This window comes from Lupinus angustifolius, chromosome LG10 (genome assembly GCF_001865875.1).
Source record: "Lupinus angustifolius cultivar Tanjil chromosome LG10, LupAngTanjil_v1.0, whole genome shotgun sequence".
Lineage (NCBI taxonomy): Eukaryota > Viridiplantae > Streptophyta > Magnoliopsida > Fabales > Fabaceae > Lupinus > Lupinus angustifolius.
Genome location: NC_032018.1, coordinates 4638565 through 4652644, shown reverse-complemented (window position 1 = coordinate 4652644; position 14080 = coordinate 4638565). Strand labels below are relative to the sequence as shown.

General features: G+C 30.9%; 2 protein-coding genes across 3 annotated transcripts; one reads left to right on the top strand and one right to left on the bottom strand.

Annotated features, from left to right (window-relative positions):
- Window positions 132–2441, top strand: LOC109357734 (AAA-ATPase At3g50940-like). The gene is made up of 3 exons (XM_019601759.1): window positions 132–495; window positions 991–1698; window positions 1915–2441. The coding sequence occupies exons 1-3, from the start codon at window positions 211–213 to the stop codon at window positions 2278–2280; spliced, it is 1359 nt and encodes a 452-aa protein (XP_019457304.1). The 5' UTR covers window positions 132–210; the 3' UTR covers window positions 2281–2441.
- On the bottom strand, window positions 3585–8816 carry LOC109358759 (phosphatidylinositol/phosphatidylcholine transfer protein SFH8-like). 2 transcript variants are annotated; one of them, XM_019603189.1, is made up of 14 exons: window positions 8410–8816; window positions 7590–7884; window positions 7145–7244; window positions 6475–6741; window positions 6292–6369; window positions 6087–6188; window positions 5905–5954; window positions 5714–5813; window positions 5511–5609; window positions 5309–5443; window positions 5088–5214; window positions 4371–4759; window positions 4036–4110; window positions 3585–3922 (listed from the first exon to the last, which is right to left on the bottom strand). In XM_019603189.1, exons 1-14 carry the CDS (start codon window positions 8441–8443, stop codon window positions 3899–3901), a joined length of 1875 nt encoding a protein of 624 aa, XP_019458734.1. In that variant the 5' UTR covers window positions 8444–8816; the 3' UTR covers window positions 3585–3898. The 2 variants fall into 2 exon arrangements, with proteins under 2 accessions (XP_019458734.1, XP_019458735.1); XM_019603190.1 differs by having other exon boundaries at window positions 5309–5422; window positions 8410–8815.

The following is a 14080-nucleotide window of genomic DNA, read 5'->3' as shown; positions in this document are numbered from 1 at the left end:
TTATAAAACATAAAAAAATAGTGAAATATAAATTGTCAAACTTTTGTTGTAAACCTATCCATTTGTTATGATGATGCTTACGTGCTTCACTTAGCCGATTCATAATTCATTCTTCTACAACTTACTACTCAAGAAAATAATATTGAAATTATTTAAATGAAAAAATATAAAACCCTCCTTAAACCACTTTCCTAGTATCTACCCATAAACATGTGGACCCCAACGGCGGAGACGCTAGCTTCCACTAAAACCGCCCTTTCCGTTGCCGCTTCACTCGCCGCCACCGCTGTTCTCCTCCGATCTACCGTCAACGATCTCATACCTGATACCGTCTACAACTACTTCAACTCCAACTTTCGCAAATTCTCTAACCGACTCTCCTCTCACCTCACCATCATAATCGAAGAACAAGACGGTCTCACCGCCAACCAAATGTTTGACGCCGCCAACGTTTATGTGGGATCCAAACAACAATCTTCAGCGCAAAGAATTAAGGTACATCGTTCTCACATGTTTTTTACGAGGAAAATTGCTTTTGTACAAAACCACCCTAACTTAGTATGACGTACGATTTATTATTTTTGTGAAAAATAAATTAATTGAACTATAGTTTTGTGCAAAATAGTAGTATTCATAGTCTAAAATAATAAAAATGGATGAAAAATATTATATGTAAAGCAAAGTTCTTTTTGTACATATTTTGAATTTTAGGACATTTCAATTATGCTATCCCAAAGTAAATTTTGTAACACTCTAATCAGTTAGAAAACTAAAATATAAAATAAATGTATATAAATTTTATGACTAATGAAAATGAAATGGAATGACTAAAATAGAAGATAGGCTAAAATTCTCTCTGCACATTATTAATATAAAATTTGAGAGATCATGTTGCTAGTGTGTATATAAGTTTCAAGTATTTGTGGCACGTGTCTATATTTTTTGAAATCTAAGTGATTTAACCCTCCCTCCTGTGCTTTCTATATCAAGGTACATAAGCCACTCAAAGAAGAGCATTTACAAGTTAACATTGACAAGAACCAAGAGTTTTATGATTCCTACAAGGGCATAAAACTCAAATGGGTCCTCGTTTCTATGCAAAATAACAACATAAGTCTTCATAACAAGCGTGATAGTCACAACAATGCTTCATTTCATCGAGTTGAAGTACGCCACTTTGAGTTAACCTTTCACAAGAAGCACAGAGACACGGTTTTGGGTTCTTACTTGCACCACGTTCTTCACGAGGCAGAGGCAACTAGACAGGGCAAGAAGACTTTGAAACTTCACACCATTGATTACAATGGCACAGATTATTGGAACTCGATTGTATTAAACCACCCTGCCACGTTTGATACTGTGGCCATGGAACCTGAGATGAAAGTGCAGCTGTTGGAAGATCTGTGTATGTTTCTGGATAGGAAAGATTACTATAAGAGAGTTGGGAAAGCTTGGAAACGAGGGTACCTTTTGTATGGCCCCCCAGGTACTGGAAAATCAAGCTTGATTGCTGCAATGGCTAACTATCTCAACTTTGACATATATGACATGGATTTTAGGGAGGTGCAGTGTAATTCCGATCTTAGAAGGTTGCTTATTGGTATGGGAAGCCGATCAATTTTGGTGATTGAAGACATCGATTGCTCAATAAAATTGCAGAGCAGGGAAGTAGATAATAATGGTGAAGATGAAGATAAGGTAACGTAACTCACCCTATATAAATTAAATATTCACATGGTATCAATTTGTATTGAGTAAATGTATATTCACTAGTATATTAATGATTCCTAAATATTATATCAGCTTAGTGCACTCAAAATGGATGCACTTAGTTTATACAAGATTATGTGGTATCATTGATGCAATGTAACATTTTGATGTTGAGTTGAGTTGAATTTGTTTGATCCTATTAAGGTTACTCTGTCAGGACTGCTAAACTTCATTGATGGATTATGGTCGAGCTGTGGCGATGAACGAATCATAATATTTACAACAAATTACAAGGATCGTCTTGATCAGGCATTGTTGAGACCTGGTCGCATGGATATGCACATTCATATGTCTTATTGCTCTTTCAGTGGTTTCAAGACATTGGCGGCTAACTACCTACGAATTCAGAACCATCCCTTGTTTGAGGACATAGAGGGACTGTTGAACAAGGTTAATGCAACGCCTGCTGAAGTTGCAGGAGAGCTAATGAAAAGTGACAATATAGACAGTGCCATCAAAGGGCTCATCAGTTTCCTTCAATGCAAGCAGACAGACATAACAACACCTTAAAATAAGGTGTTTTCCTTGTTTTTGAATTTTGAGCCAGAGGCAGCACCTTTTCCTTATTATAATAATTAGTATATTGTTTTAAGAATCTTTCTTAGGAACAAGAATAGTTGATGTTGGAATGTGATTGGATTTTAATAAGGGTTCTCTTAACTTTAACTTTAGCCCTAAGGACGGAGGACAAGGAATTAAAAGTGATAAAAAGAGTATTGGACTTATTAAGAGAGAAAGGAAAACTTGACGAGAAAAGGATATATACACGGATAGCAGAATTTTTTTATATAATGTCAGTCTATCATTTACTATTCATTTGTAATTATTATTGACTCTCTAAAAAAAAATATCAATAAATAGTGGACAATATACAGATTGTAAATATTTCTGTATATTGACATGTTACGTTTATAGAGACAACTTTATGCAATTACTTTATCGTCAAGCAAGTATTAATGAAGTAAAAATTCTTAATTTTTGAAAATTTAAGACCCCCAAAAGCTTTTTCCTGAAAAATGCAGAGGCGGGAGTTGAGGTGGCCACCGAGGGTAATCTAACCTTCAATGGCTCGGCAATGACAACAGTATAACACTGTCATGCACATCGCTCAGCTAAGCACTCTCGCTGGCAGAGGCTGATAGGTGGAAGAGTCAGGGCCGCCAGTGATGGAAAGATCGGAGCACAATGGAGGTCACCGGAGATTGATGGTATTGGTTTGTCACCACGGGGAGAAAGAGAAAAAAGAAGGGAGAAGGGAATTTGTATCCTAATATGAAACAACGTTTTCCTTATACAAGAATAACACCCTATGGACACCGTATTTTATGTAAATTAGATTGAATACTGTTGTATAGAAAACTACAATGATGTATCGTATGCATTTGTATGTAGCATTCTGGAATATATTTTTGAATCTGAACAGGGGCAAGAGGTACTCCTCAAATTGAGGGAACCCTTTCTCTCAAGAAATTGGGGAAAACATTACTTCCCTTAGCTTTTCACCTTTCTTTAAAAACAAATTTAGCCAAACATACTGATTTTAAATTCAATATTTCATTGCGTTGGTATAGTGGTGTAAAGTCCTGCTAAATCGCTAGAATGACCAAAATGTTAGAGATTCGATTCCCAGAAGTGACACTTGTTGAGAGGGGTAGAGAAATTAGTTCCTTACCCAAAATGTAGGGATATCCTTGACAGTACTAAATAAAATTCACTACTACATTTCCCTCTTTTAATCACTCTATAAAACATACCCCGAGGCGAGATTAAAAAGAAAAAACATCAATAATAGTATAATACTCTGTCATCACTTCTATTTGAAGTTTTATGTATAACTATTTCTACAAGTGATGACACAAAATAGTTATAGTTAATCAAAAAATAAACTGTCTGGAGTTTATAAATGTCATAAATGACTACTTACAATTCTGCAGTCAAACTCATCATAACAAACTTTTCAGAGAGAGTTGATAAATAGCCATTTATATAAATATAAATTTAGATGAATTTTATTCCGACAAATAAACAACCTTGGAAGAGAAACTCCTGAGTACCTTATTGTATACAAGCAGAAAAGAAGGAAAATCCACCAATGTAGCTAACAGCTCCGCAATGTAAAGCCTACTCCTCAACAGAAAAACTTCTTACTTTTCTGCTTTACAAACAGATTGGACATACTTTTTAAGAGTCGCCATGATAGATGGTAACAAGCATTTGAACTTCAGCTTTTAAATCTTACACATGACGCCAGTATTTCCGACTCACCTTTGAATTGTTTATTTCCCATCTGTCAACATACGCCAGAAGTTCTTCTTGTCTTATCAAAGCTTCATATAAAGCCTGTTTAGGAAGTGGAAAACACTAGTTATTATGTGTTCCAAAAATTATTGAACAGTTTGCCTACAACTAACCTTGGGGGCATAAACAGCAAGAAGTAAATTGCCCATGGACGGTTAAATAGCAACACAGAGAGCATGTAACACATGTACAGGTCAATTCAACCACAAAATTTATCCTTAAAAATTGAGACCAAATAAAACAGAAGGAATTTGCTGTTTGTCCTACCTGAAACAAATTATAAGATTTTAAATGAAAGTTACCTTCTTAGTGCCAATTAGTTCAGCTTCCAATGCATCCACACGATAAACCGCAGCATTCAGAAGCTCTTCTTTCTCAGATGGCATCACATTAGGTTTTGAGTGAAGCATGTCAATCTTCTCTTCAAGCTCACCAATGCGTTTCAAATCAGATGAGGCAAGTTCAACCTTTGTTGCTCCAGAAGGGGGAAAAGAGTCCTTGTATGTTGAATCAGCACTTATGCTAGGCACATTTTGCGCAGCATCAGGTTCAGAGTCTCTTATTCTCTTAGTGGCAGGAGATGCTACTGAAATAACAAATGTAAAGATGGCAAAAAAATAGCCCACTATAATAGCGCAGATATTTGCACAACGATTACCAGCAGATCTTCCATTAGTCAATAGTATTTTTTCTGCGGGGTAAATATTAACAACTACATTAGAAACTCAAATATGCATTTGAAGAACTCAAATATGTCAACAAAATATAATATTTTTTTCTTAATTAATCATTAGAATTTTTTAGCGCTTTTACATATGTATGTTATGTAGTCACTAATATTTTGAATATTTCATTGGTTAGGTTTTTTAATGTGTTAACAAAGTATTCCCCTCTCCCTCATAGTCTTACAAAAAAAATTGTCCAGTACCAACCCGCCTCGCCCTGCAAACTTAAACAATATCCAATTAAGTCAGAGATCATGACATAATAACTCCATGCGGATACATCAAATGTCTAACCTGTGGATCCAGATGACTTTAAAGATGCCAATTGATTCTCCTTCCATGCAAGATCGACAGGCTTGTCAACCATGGGAACATAGTCAGAGAAACCGCCAGCTTGGCTAGCCTTATGAACCAATCTTGTCTGGACACACATCAAATTTGTATTCGATTCATTTTCCTATATTTTTCTCTCTTTTGCAACATTAATATTAATTTCATAAGTCATAATCACTTACTTCTTCATGGACAGGAGTCAACCGAGGGATTATATAATTCCCATTTGCTTTGGGAGAAGTGATATCTTCAACTTCAGATCCTGATTCTGCTGTAGATGTATCACTACTTTTTATCTGCTTCCAAGTTTCAAAGACCTGATAACTATTATAAAATCCAAAATTTTCATTCATGAAGTATCTAAGATAGTATTAGAAACTATACCATTGAACAACTTGTCTTATCACATTCAACCACTGTCCCCTCCTCGTTAGAAACTGTTACAATTTGTCTAGAACACTTTGCTTCACCACTAAGAACCATCTGGATGTATACAACTGTCTTAGTTGAGTCACAGAAGCAAAGACAGCACGACTAGCAAATATGTACTGAAAAACAGAGTAACAGTTACAAGATAAGCAACAAACCTTCAAAATGTTTTTGTCTTGCCAAGGTCCTTTATCAGACCTCAAACAACCACCTTGATCTATACAAGTGCAAGTACCACCTAGAAATTCTGGTAGCTCACTGAAAAACGAAAAAGATAGTCAGAATTTTCAAATAACAACACAAGTTGATTTAGAAATAACATCATTAACAATATTGAATGTAGAGGTACCTCACATCGATAATCTCAAGTAATTTACTCTGGAACTTGTTTCCAAGAACCTAATGGAACATTGAAGCATCGATTAATCCTATACCTATAGATTATCTTTCTCAACTGTAAAAGATGATTACTTCATTCAAATCCTATAAAATTATAAAATAGAAAGACCAGTTCAAATAATTAGCACTTACATTTATTTTGGAAGTAGTTTTGGGGTCAAGAAATGTCCTCACTGTGTTCCAGAGCAGCTTAAAACCAGGACCAGCATTGATTATAAACATTCGGCATAATGTCTGCACAGTATCATGTACAGCTTAGAAAAATATACATGTACAATAAGTCCAAAAGCCATAAAAATTGGAAATTACCAAACGATTGATGATTAAAGCAACATACTTCAGGATAGTAGTCACCATCAATCTTCTGCAGCCGCATGATGAGTTCCCGTGCAGACTTGGTAAAATTTTTGAAACCCTGCGAAGCATAAGGCAGCATAGAATCGTAGATTTAAAACCAATTATTGTCAAATTTTGAAGTTAAAACGATGCCCTTTGAAGACCATTTAGACAGACAACGTACCACGCCTTGAACATCCAAAACGGTTGTACTTGAATCTATATGCCTCTTTGCAGCAATAGAACACGCAGGAAACTTAATAGCAAATGTTTTCTCAAAACCCTGCACATGGTATCTTAAATACCTATCCATGGTAGTTACTTGCATTAGCTTATTGGGGTCAACTTTACCTAACCTCTCAATATAAATAGGTTTTCCTTCCTTATCCACTCCATGATAACCATGTGGATAATACTCCAGAACTTCATCCAACTCACTGAACTCAAAATCCTAGCAGCAAAGAGACGAAACCAAAGTAATATAGTATCAACATCAAATTCAGGAAACTAAAATGTACAGATGATCAAATCGAACATGACCAACCAAAGAAGAAAATCAAATAAAAGGTTGGGTATAATTCTTGAATCAAACTATAAAGAGTGGATACACCATTTTAGCGTCATGTCGAGTGTAGGATAAACTATAGACACAGACGCTTGTATGACACAGTCAATGATTAAAAATTCTTTTTTTCAGCTTCAAAACAACACGGCTACTATATTATGAAAGTTTTTTTCTAAAATTTTCAAATTTATATAAATTTAAATGCAATGGTCGTGTCCTACAATTTATGGAATTTGGTAACCCTTGTGTATGTGTCACTGACTAAGCTTCTTAGAATCAAATGGCTCACCTCCATAATTGTATCGGTACCATACTCTTTCCTCCATTGAATCATGTTGGCCCACATTTGCTTTGCTTTCTCAATATCAAGTTTCCGCGCTTTCAAGAATCTGCAACAACATCAGTGAAGTTGAGATTTATAATAAGCTTCAAGGTAAACAAGCCATTTGTTGATCTCCTGTGTAATAAGCATTTGAAATGTGAATATGCAAAAAATCTGTATAAGCAAACCACGAATTCCTCAAGCAAAGTGCTATTGATTTTGATGTGCAGCTTGAAATGCTTAAGGATGATATTTGAACCAAATTATTATAGATGAAAAAATGATCAATGATGCAACAATTGTGAATCTCGTGATCAGCACAATCTTCATCAGTAGCTAGAACAGAAAAGATACGATCTATATTCAAAATTGAAATACTATCCATTTTCCATGGCAAGGAATAAGGGACAACCTCAATAACATATGATAGTCATCATGTCTTGCGGACAATAAATTATCCAACATAAGTGCCTGACGAAAAGCATCCACTGCTTGGAGTTCCTTAACATCTCGAATGTCCTCGATGGAGACAGAGTTGCTCGCACTCTTTCTCCTGCTGCTTTTCTTAAGAGAATGCCTGAATTTGCTGGATGCATTGATTGCTCTCTTTTTCAGGGTGCCAATACGTGTCTTCCGATCATCCTCTGAATTCTCAAAATCCGATTTCCGCTCTCTTTTCTCTTCATTACCAGATAAGCCTTCCAAGCCTGAGAAAAATAAACAAAGTTCCATTTCAACACACTACCCTTTTCAGATACAAAAACAATTACTCTTAGAGCATTTTGTATCTCAGGAATAGAAGCAAATGCACATTCGATATTAAACTACTATTATTACAACACATCGATACTTCAAAATGATTATCCTTCTGGTATCTAATTTGTATAAGATGCTTCAATACTTTCTAGAAATTTCCACTTATATCTCCTTCAATCATTTTATGATTTTGTTCAGTATCAATGTATCATATCAGAATTGCTTCCATATCCATATCCATGATTCCTAGATTACTACTAATTTGTTGAATCTAAAATACTGTGTATAGTTTTATTCAACTAAATCCAGCTCAATTAGTGATCCAGATTTGGCGCGTAAGACAAATGGATCAATAAAAAGAGAACTTATATATTGAATTATTGAATCAATGTATAAATAAATACAGGTTAAAGAAAATAGTAAAATTGAAGAATTCAAAATTCAAAGCAAAAAGGAAACTAGTAAGTGATACTCACAAGGGCGTTCGAACCGATCAAGCGGTTCAGACATGTGGAAATCGTTAATGGAGGATCAAAATCGAATAATTAGAAAGCATCAAAATCAAAATCAATACCCTAAAATCAGAAGCATAGGAACGGCATTGACGAGTTAAAGCGAGAGAGAAAAGGAAACAATAAAAAAAACGAAAGAATAATTTATAATAAATGTCACTCGTTTCTGTTTTGTTTTGCTTTGAGCCTTTTTTGGCAAAACAATTAAAGGCTTAGTTGGAAAGAAGGTGTCGGCAGAAGAGTGAAGAGAAGATGAAAAGTGAAAGGAATAACGGAACGGAACGGTGAAAGTTGTTACGAAACCGTAACTCTCAAGTTAAAGTGAGGTGGTTGGTTAACTCACCCTCCCACTGCCGCTGCTCTCCGGTGAAAATTATATATTGCTACTTTTCCGTAGTGGTTAACGCTAATCGGAAATCAAATCAAACACTGATTTAATATTTAGATACAATTAATGATATCTTTTTCTAGAAATAGATTGATATATTCCTAAAAGTTGTTGCTCAAGTTTGAAAATTGACCTATATGAGATTTAGCCAGATCTTGTGATATTAAACAAATATTTTTTGTTCTTTTAATATGGCTTAAACTTAACTTAGGATTTATTGGTTATTAATTTTAACCTAATTTCCAAAATTAAGTTTTTATTAGACAAAATATGGTACTAGATGTTTAAAAAACCAATGTGGTAGTAGATATAAGATGTTTACACTTTAGAAGAAAAACAATGTGGTCCTAGCAATTAAATGATTTATTTCCCACTATGTGTGTCATTTTTAGTTATGTGTATTATGGTTTTCTCTTAATTTTATATTTTTTAAGTGGGTGATATTACCATCAAAGAAACCGTTGTATTTTGTAATATATACTATAAAAAAGAATTTAATATTCATATACTACTCTATAGGAATTTTAATAGTCAAAATCTCTTAAATAAAATTACTACATGTGAATAATGAGTGATTTACCTATTGTGTAAGAAAACTTTATTCCAACACTACATGTATTAAAATCTTTAAAATAAAAAACATACAATATAAATATATATATACGACAAAAACTTTTCATGGTGGTTTACTTTTTTTCAAACTCATTACTATTTATTTTGAATGATTCTATTATTATCTGGTCTAATAATAATTTATGAGACTCAATCTCATGGGAGGACACCTCTCACATAGTATGTCTTCTATTAAGAACATGTCTAAAAAAATATATGATTACATGTGTCATTTTATATGACATTTGGAAGAAAAAAAATATTTAAAAAAAATTAATAATTAAATATCTTTTGATTAATCAGAATAATTAATATAAATATTTCGGGTAGTACATGTACCATTGTTGGTCACCTTGTCTTTTTGGGTGGGTCATGGGTCAATTATTATTGTTAGATCATAGGTGGCGGGAATTCGCCGTTTGTGCGGTGGTAGATGTACTACACCCGCACCTTCCTTTTTCTTCTTCATGCAAATTACAATTTTTTAACATATCAATATATAACTTGTCAATAGAAAATTTCTATCTTCAACCTCTTAATTAATGTCTTTATTTATTTCCATATAACTTGAATTTTGAGATGAGTCTAATACTTATGAATAATAGTTTTTATACTTCAACATATTTAAGGATGACAAAAATGTACACATGGCACGCACAAAAAGTATATCTAAAGAAAAAATTGTATGTAAAAATGAATAAATTTTATACATTCTTACTGCAATATGACAATATCAATCATTTATGTTTAATTATTATTCATTCATGGAAAATAAATAGATTAATGATATATACTAAATGTGTTAAACCTTTAAATTAACAATGTCTAATTATTACACTCATACATCTAATGAATACTCATACTTACAATAATAACGTATGATTATATGACCTAGTATTATGATACTCATATTCATAAATTTATATTTTAATTAAATATTAAATATATATATATATATATATATATATTATATTTTAATAATAATATTTTGAGATTATATAATCTATTTTAAATTTTTTATACTAAAATTTTGTGATTGAAGCATGATAATAAATTTATTTATATATAGGTTATTATAAAGTATATAATTTTATAATTAAAACATAAACTTGTTTGATATATGTGAACACTCCTATCTATATGAGTATCCAATAGAAATAAATGTGTATATGGAACGAGTAAACGCTACATGCCCACTCCACCTCATTGCCACCTTTTAATCATCATTTAATATTTGTATACCATTCACCATATATTCTTTAAGTAAAAATAATATGTATGACCGTGAATGTTACATTATCATATAAAAACTTTCCTATTATAATATTAAAATATAAAACTAGTACATTTTAGTTTCTCATATTTTTGCCCTTACCAATTTGAACTTTACAAAATAGTTTTCAAAAATTTCAAATGTGGATCGAAGTAGTCATTTTCAAGATCAAGTTAGTTTTTATCAAATGTTGTAACATATGTTAAAAATAACTAATTTGATTAACATTTAAAAAAATTTGAAACCATTTTAAAATTTTCAATTTCAAATATCCAAATTAGTAAGGTTGAAAAATATGATGAACTTAAATACGTATTTACCCTTTAATATATATGAAGTACGTTTACTATGAATAGCTTGTGGCTTATATGACGTATGTTTCACTTCAACTTATGACGTATGTTTCACTTCAACTTATGACGTATGTTTCATTTCAACAGCTTAGATCATAGGTTGAGTCTTAATCAATGGAATAAAGGAAACACTTGTTAGATAGTTTTAAAAATAAAATAGACCAAAAAACTTGGTTTCTGTAATATGCTATACGTTGTGGGTTAGAAGGGTAAGGTTATGCTCTAGTTGTTAAATATAAGAGAGAGAAACTATTAAAACTTTGGATCAAAAATGATAAAAAAATTGTATCGTTAGATTTTTATTAGTACCACAACTTAAATATAAGAGAGAAATTAACAAAACTTTGGATCTCAAAAATGATAAAAAATTATATCGTTAGATTTTTATTAGTATCACAACTTAAATATAAAAGAGAAACTAACAAAACTTTGGATCTCGAAAACGATAAAAAAAATTGTATCGTTAGATTTTTATTAGTATCACAATTTAAATATAAAAGAGAAAAACTAACAAAACTTTGGATTTAAAACTATTTAAAAAATTGTATTGTTAGATTTTTATTAGTATCACATGTTGAAATTTGAATCCATTTCTCCACTATTCCATATGGAAGAGAATCTTAACTCATTTTAGATATTCAAGTTCAGACGAAGTCAATGATTCTAATTGGTGTTAGGTAATACTGCCTGAAACGGAATGTTTTTTATAATATAAAATAAGAAGCTTTAAATATAAAAAGATATTGCAATTTTCCTTATTGACCATAGGTACATGGTTAAATCTAGACCATCCACTCAGTATCTTTCTATCATGCATTTGAATCTGATGGATTCTAGTTAGCAACTTACCAACATAAAATCCATCATTAATTCTCTGTTCCAAAAAACATTGTTTCTATCCAATGAACTTATATTAAGTAGTATAATTTTGATTTTATGATTTTTCTATTTAATTGAATGATACATTTTAATTAGTACAGGAACACTGAATCTAACATGAGATCTCAATTCTATAAAACCAACCATAAATTTATCAAATTCCAACGATTACAAAATTTTAATGAAAACCTACAAATTCAACTACAAAAATAATAAAAATAACATGTCTAACAAAATAATATTTTATTTAGAATAAATCTATACTATATATAAAGCCAAAATTTGAAATAATTTTTCTCATGGTGTAATTTTCATTTCATATTGCCCTTAACATTATTTAATTTTTACAAAAATACTATATAATCTTAAGAACTACCACCAATACATTAATTAACCACATATTTCACCTTAAATTAAACATTATTGTAAACACAAAAAATATAATATAAAAATTGAATATGTATCACACAACATTCTCCGGCAGACACGAAGTGTCTGTACAGTAGTTATATATAATATCTAAGTTTTAGTAAAATTATACATATTGTTCATTTTTTACACTTACATAAATGTTCATATAATATATATATATATATATATATTATAAAGACAAATCCAAATACTATTTGAATCAATATTTTTTCATTATTTTTCATCATCACAATATAGAACAAATGTGTTTTAAACAATTATCGATGTATTTTTAATGCACCAATAATAAATAGATTTTGACTCTTATATTATTTAAAATTGTCTTCACAACATATTATATTTTATTTAACTTAATCACATTGATCACAATTGTTTGGAAGATCACACTTATTTCTCATAAAACACTAATTAGTATAACTTAATCACATTGATCACATATGAATATAATTTAATCTTTTATTTATTAATAATGGTTTACAAAGCACGTATAAAAGATTTTGATTATAATGTAATATATATACACTCATATTATAAAGATTTATATGCATTCAGTACATATTTATAATTAAATTATATTACTTTTATTTAAGAGTTGATAATAATTGAAAATAAATCATAAATAATACAATAATAATATAAAAAACCTTTAAAATGTAACAAATATATATTTGTTATGTTTTGATTGTATAGGAGGACATACTAAAAGACAAAGTGAAAGAAGAAATTTAATCATGACAGACAAAATCTGCCAACTTTTAATTCACCACATCAAAGCATAGCCTACGTGTAGTGGCGTTGGATGTTTCGTAAGGTTATGATAAAATTGTCAACTGATTCTGGAAAAGGCAAATTCTCATGTTTGGAAACTTCTTTATTATCACTGTTTGTCTTACTTTATCTAATTGTTGACTTTAGTTATGTCAACTCGAGAACTTTCCTATTTACACCACCATATGCTATCTCATATTTTGATGTTTTATAAAATTAAAATAAATCATGTATTTTTTATATTTACCTTTATTTATTTAAACAATTGTTCACAATATTTAACAATAATTCATTTTCCCCCATGTTATTTCTTAGTAATTTTTCAATACATATATGATATATGGAATTGGAATGAAATCACTCTATTTTTATCCACTTATGATTGTAGTATTCTCTCTCCCTAAATAATGTCACTTCAAAAATAATTTCTCTACTTATTGAATTTGGATTGAATTTAGAGTAATTAATCATTTTAATTTCTTATATTTTTTACTTTACCAAATTAGTTCATAATAATTAAGAAACTCATTTCATCTTCACTTATATGTTAAGATTAATAGGTTTGCCTACATGAGATATTAAGTGATGATATGATCAAACGTGGAGATTCTATGTTGAATTTTTTTGCCAACTTATTCAAACAACGTTGTTTTGATTTTTTTAAAAATAAGATACAAATTCCTACCTATTTTAGTCTCTCTAATATAAGTATCATATTAGTTCCTACTAGTAAACACAAAATTTTGAACCCTAAACTAGATTTCTTTGGCCCAAAAATCAAACGCGTTCACAATATATTTAAGAAAAATAAGTTTGAATTTATAATTATTTAGTAATGGCTAATATAGATCATGTGTATACTCATGGAAACAATAGCAAAGAAGAAACCAAACAATTAGAATATATTCCAATTTGTCTTGATATCCAAAG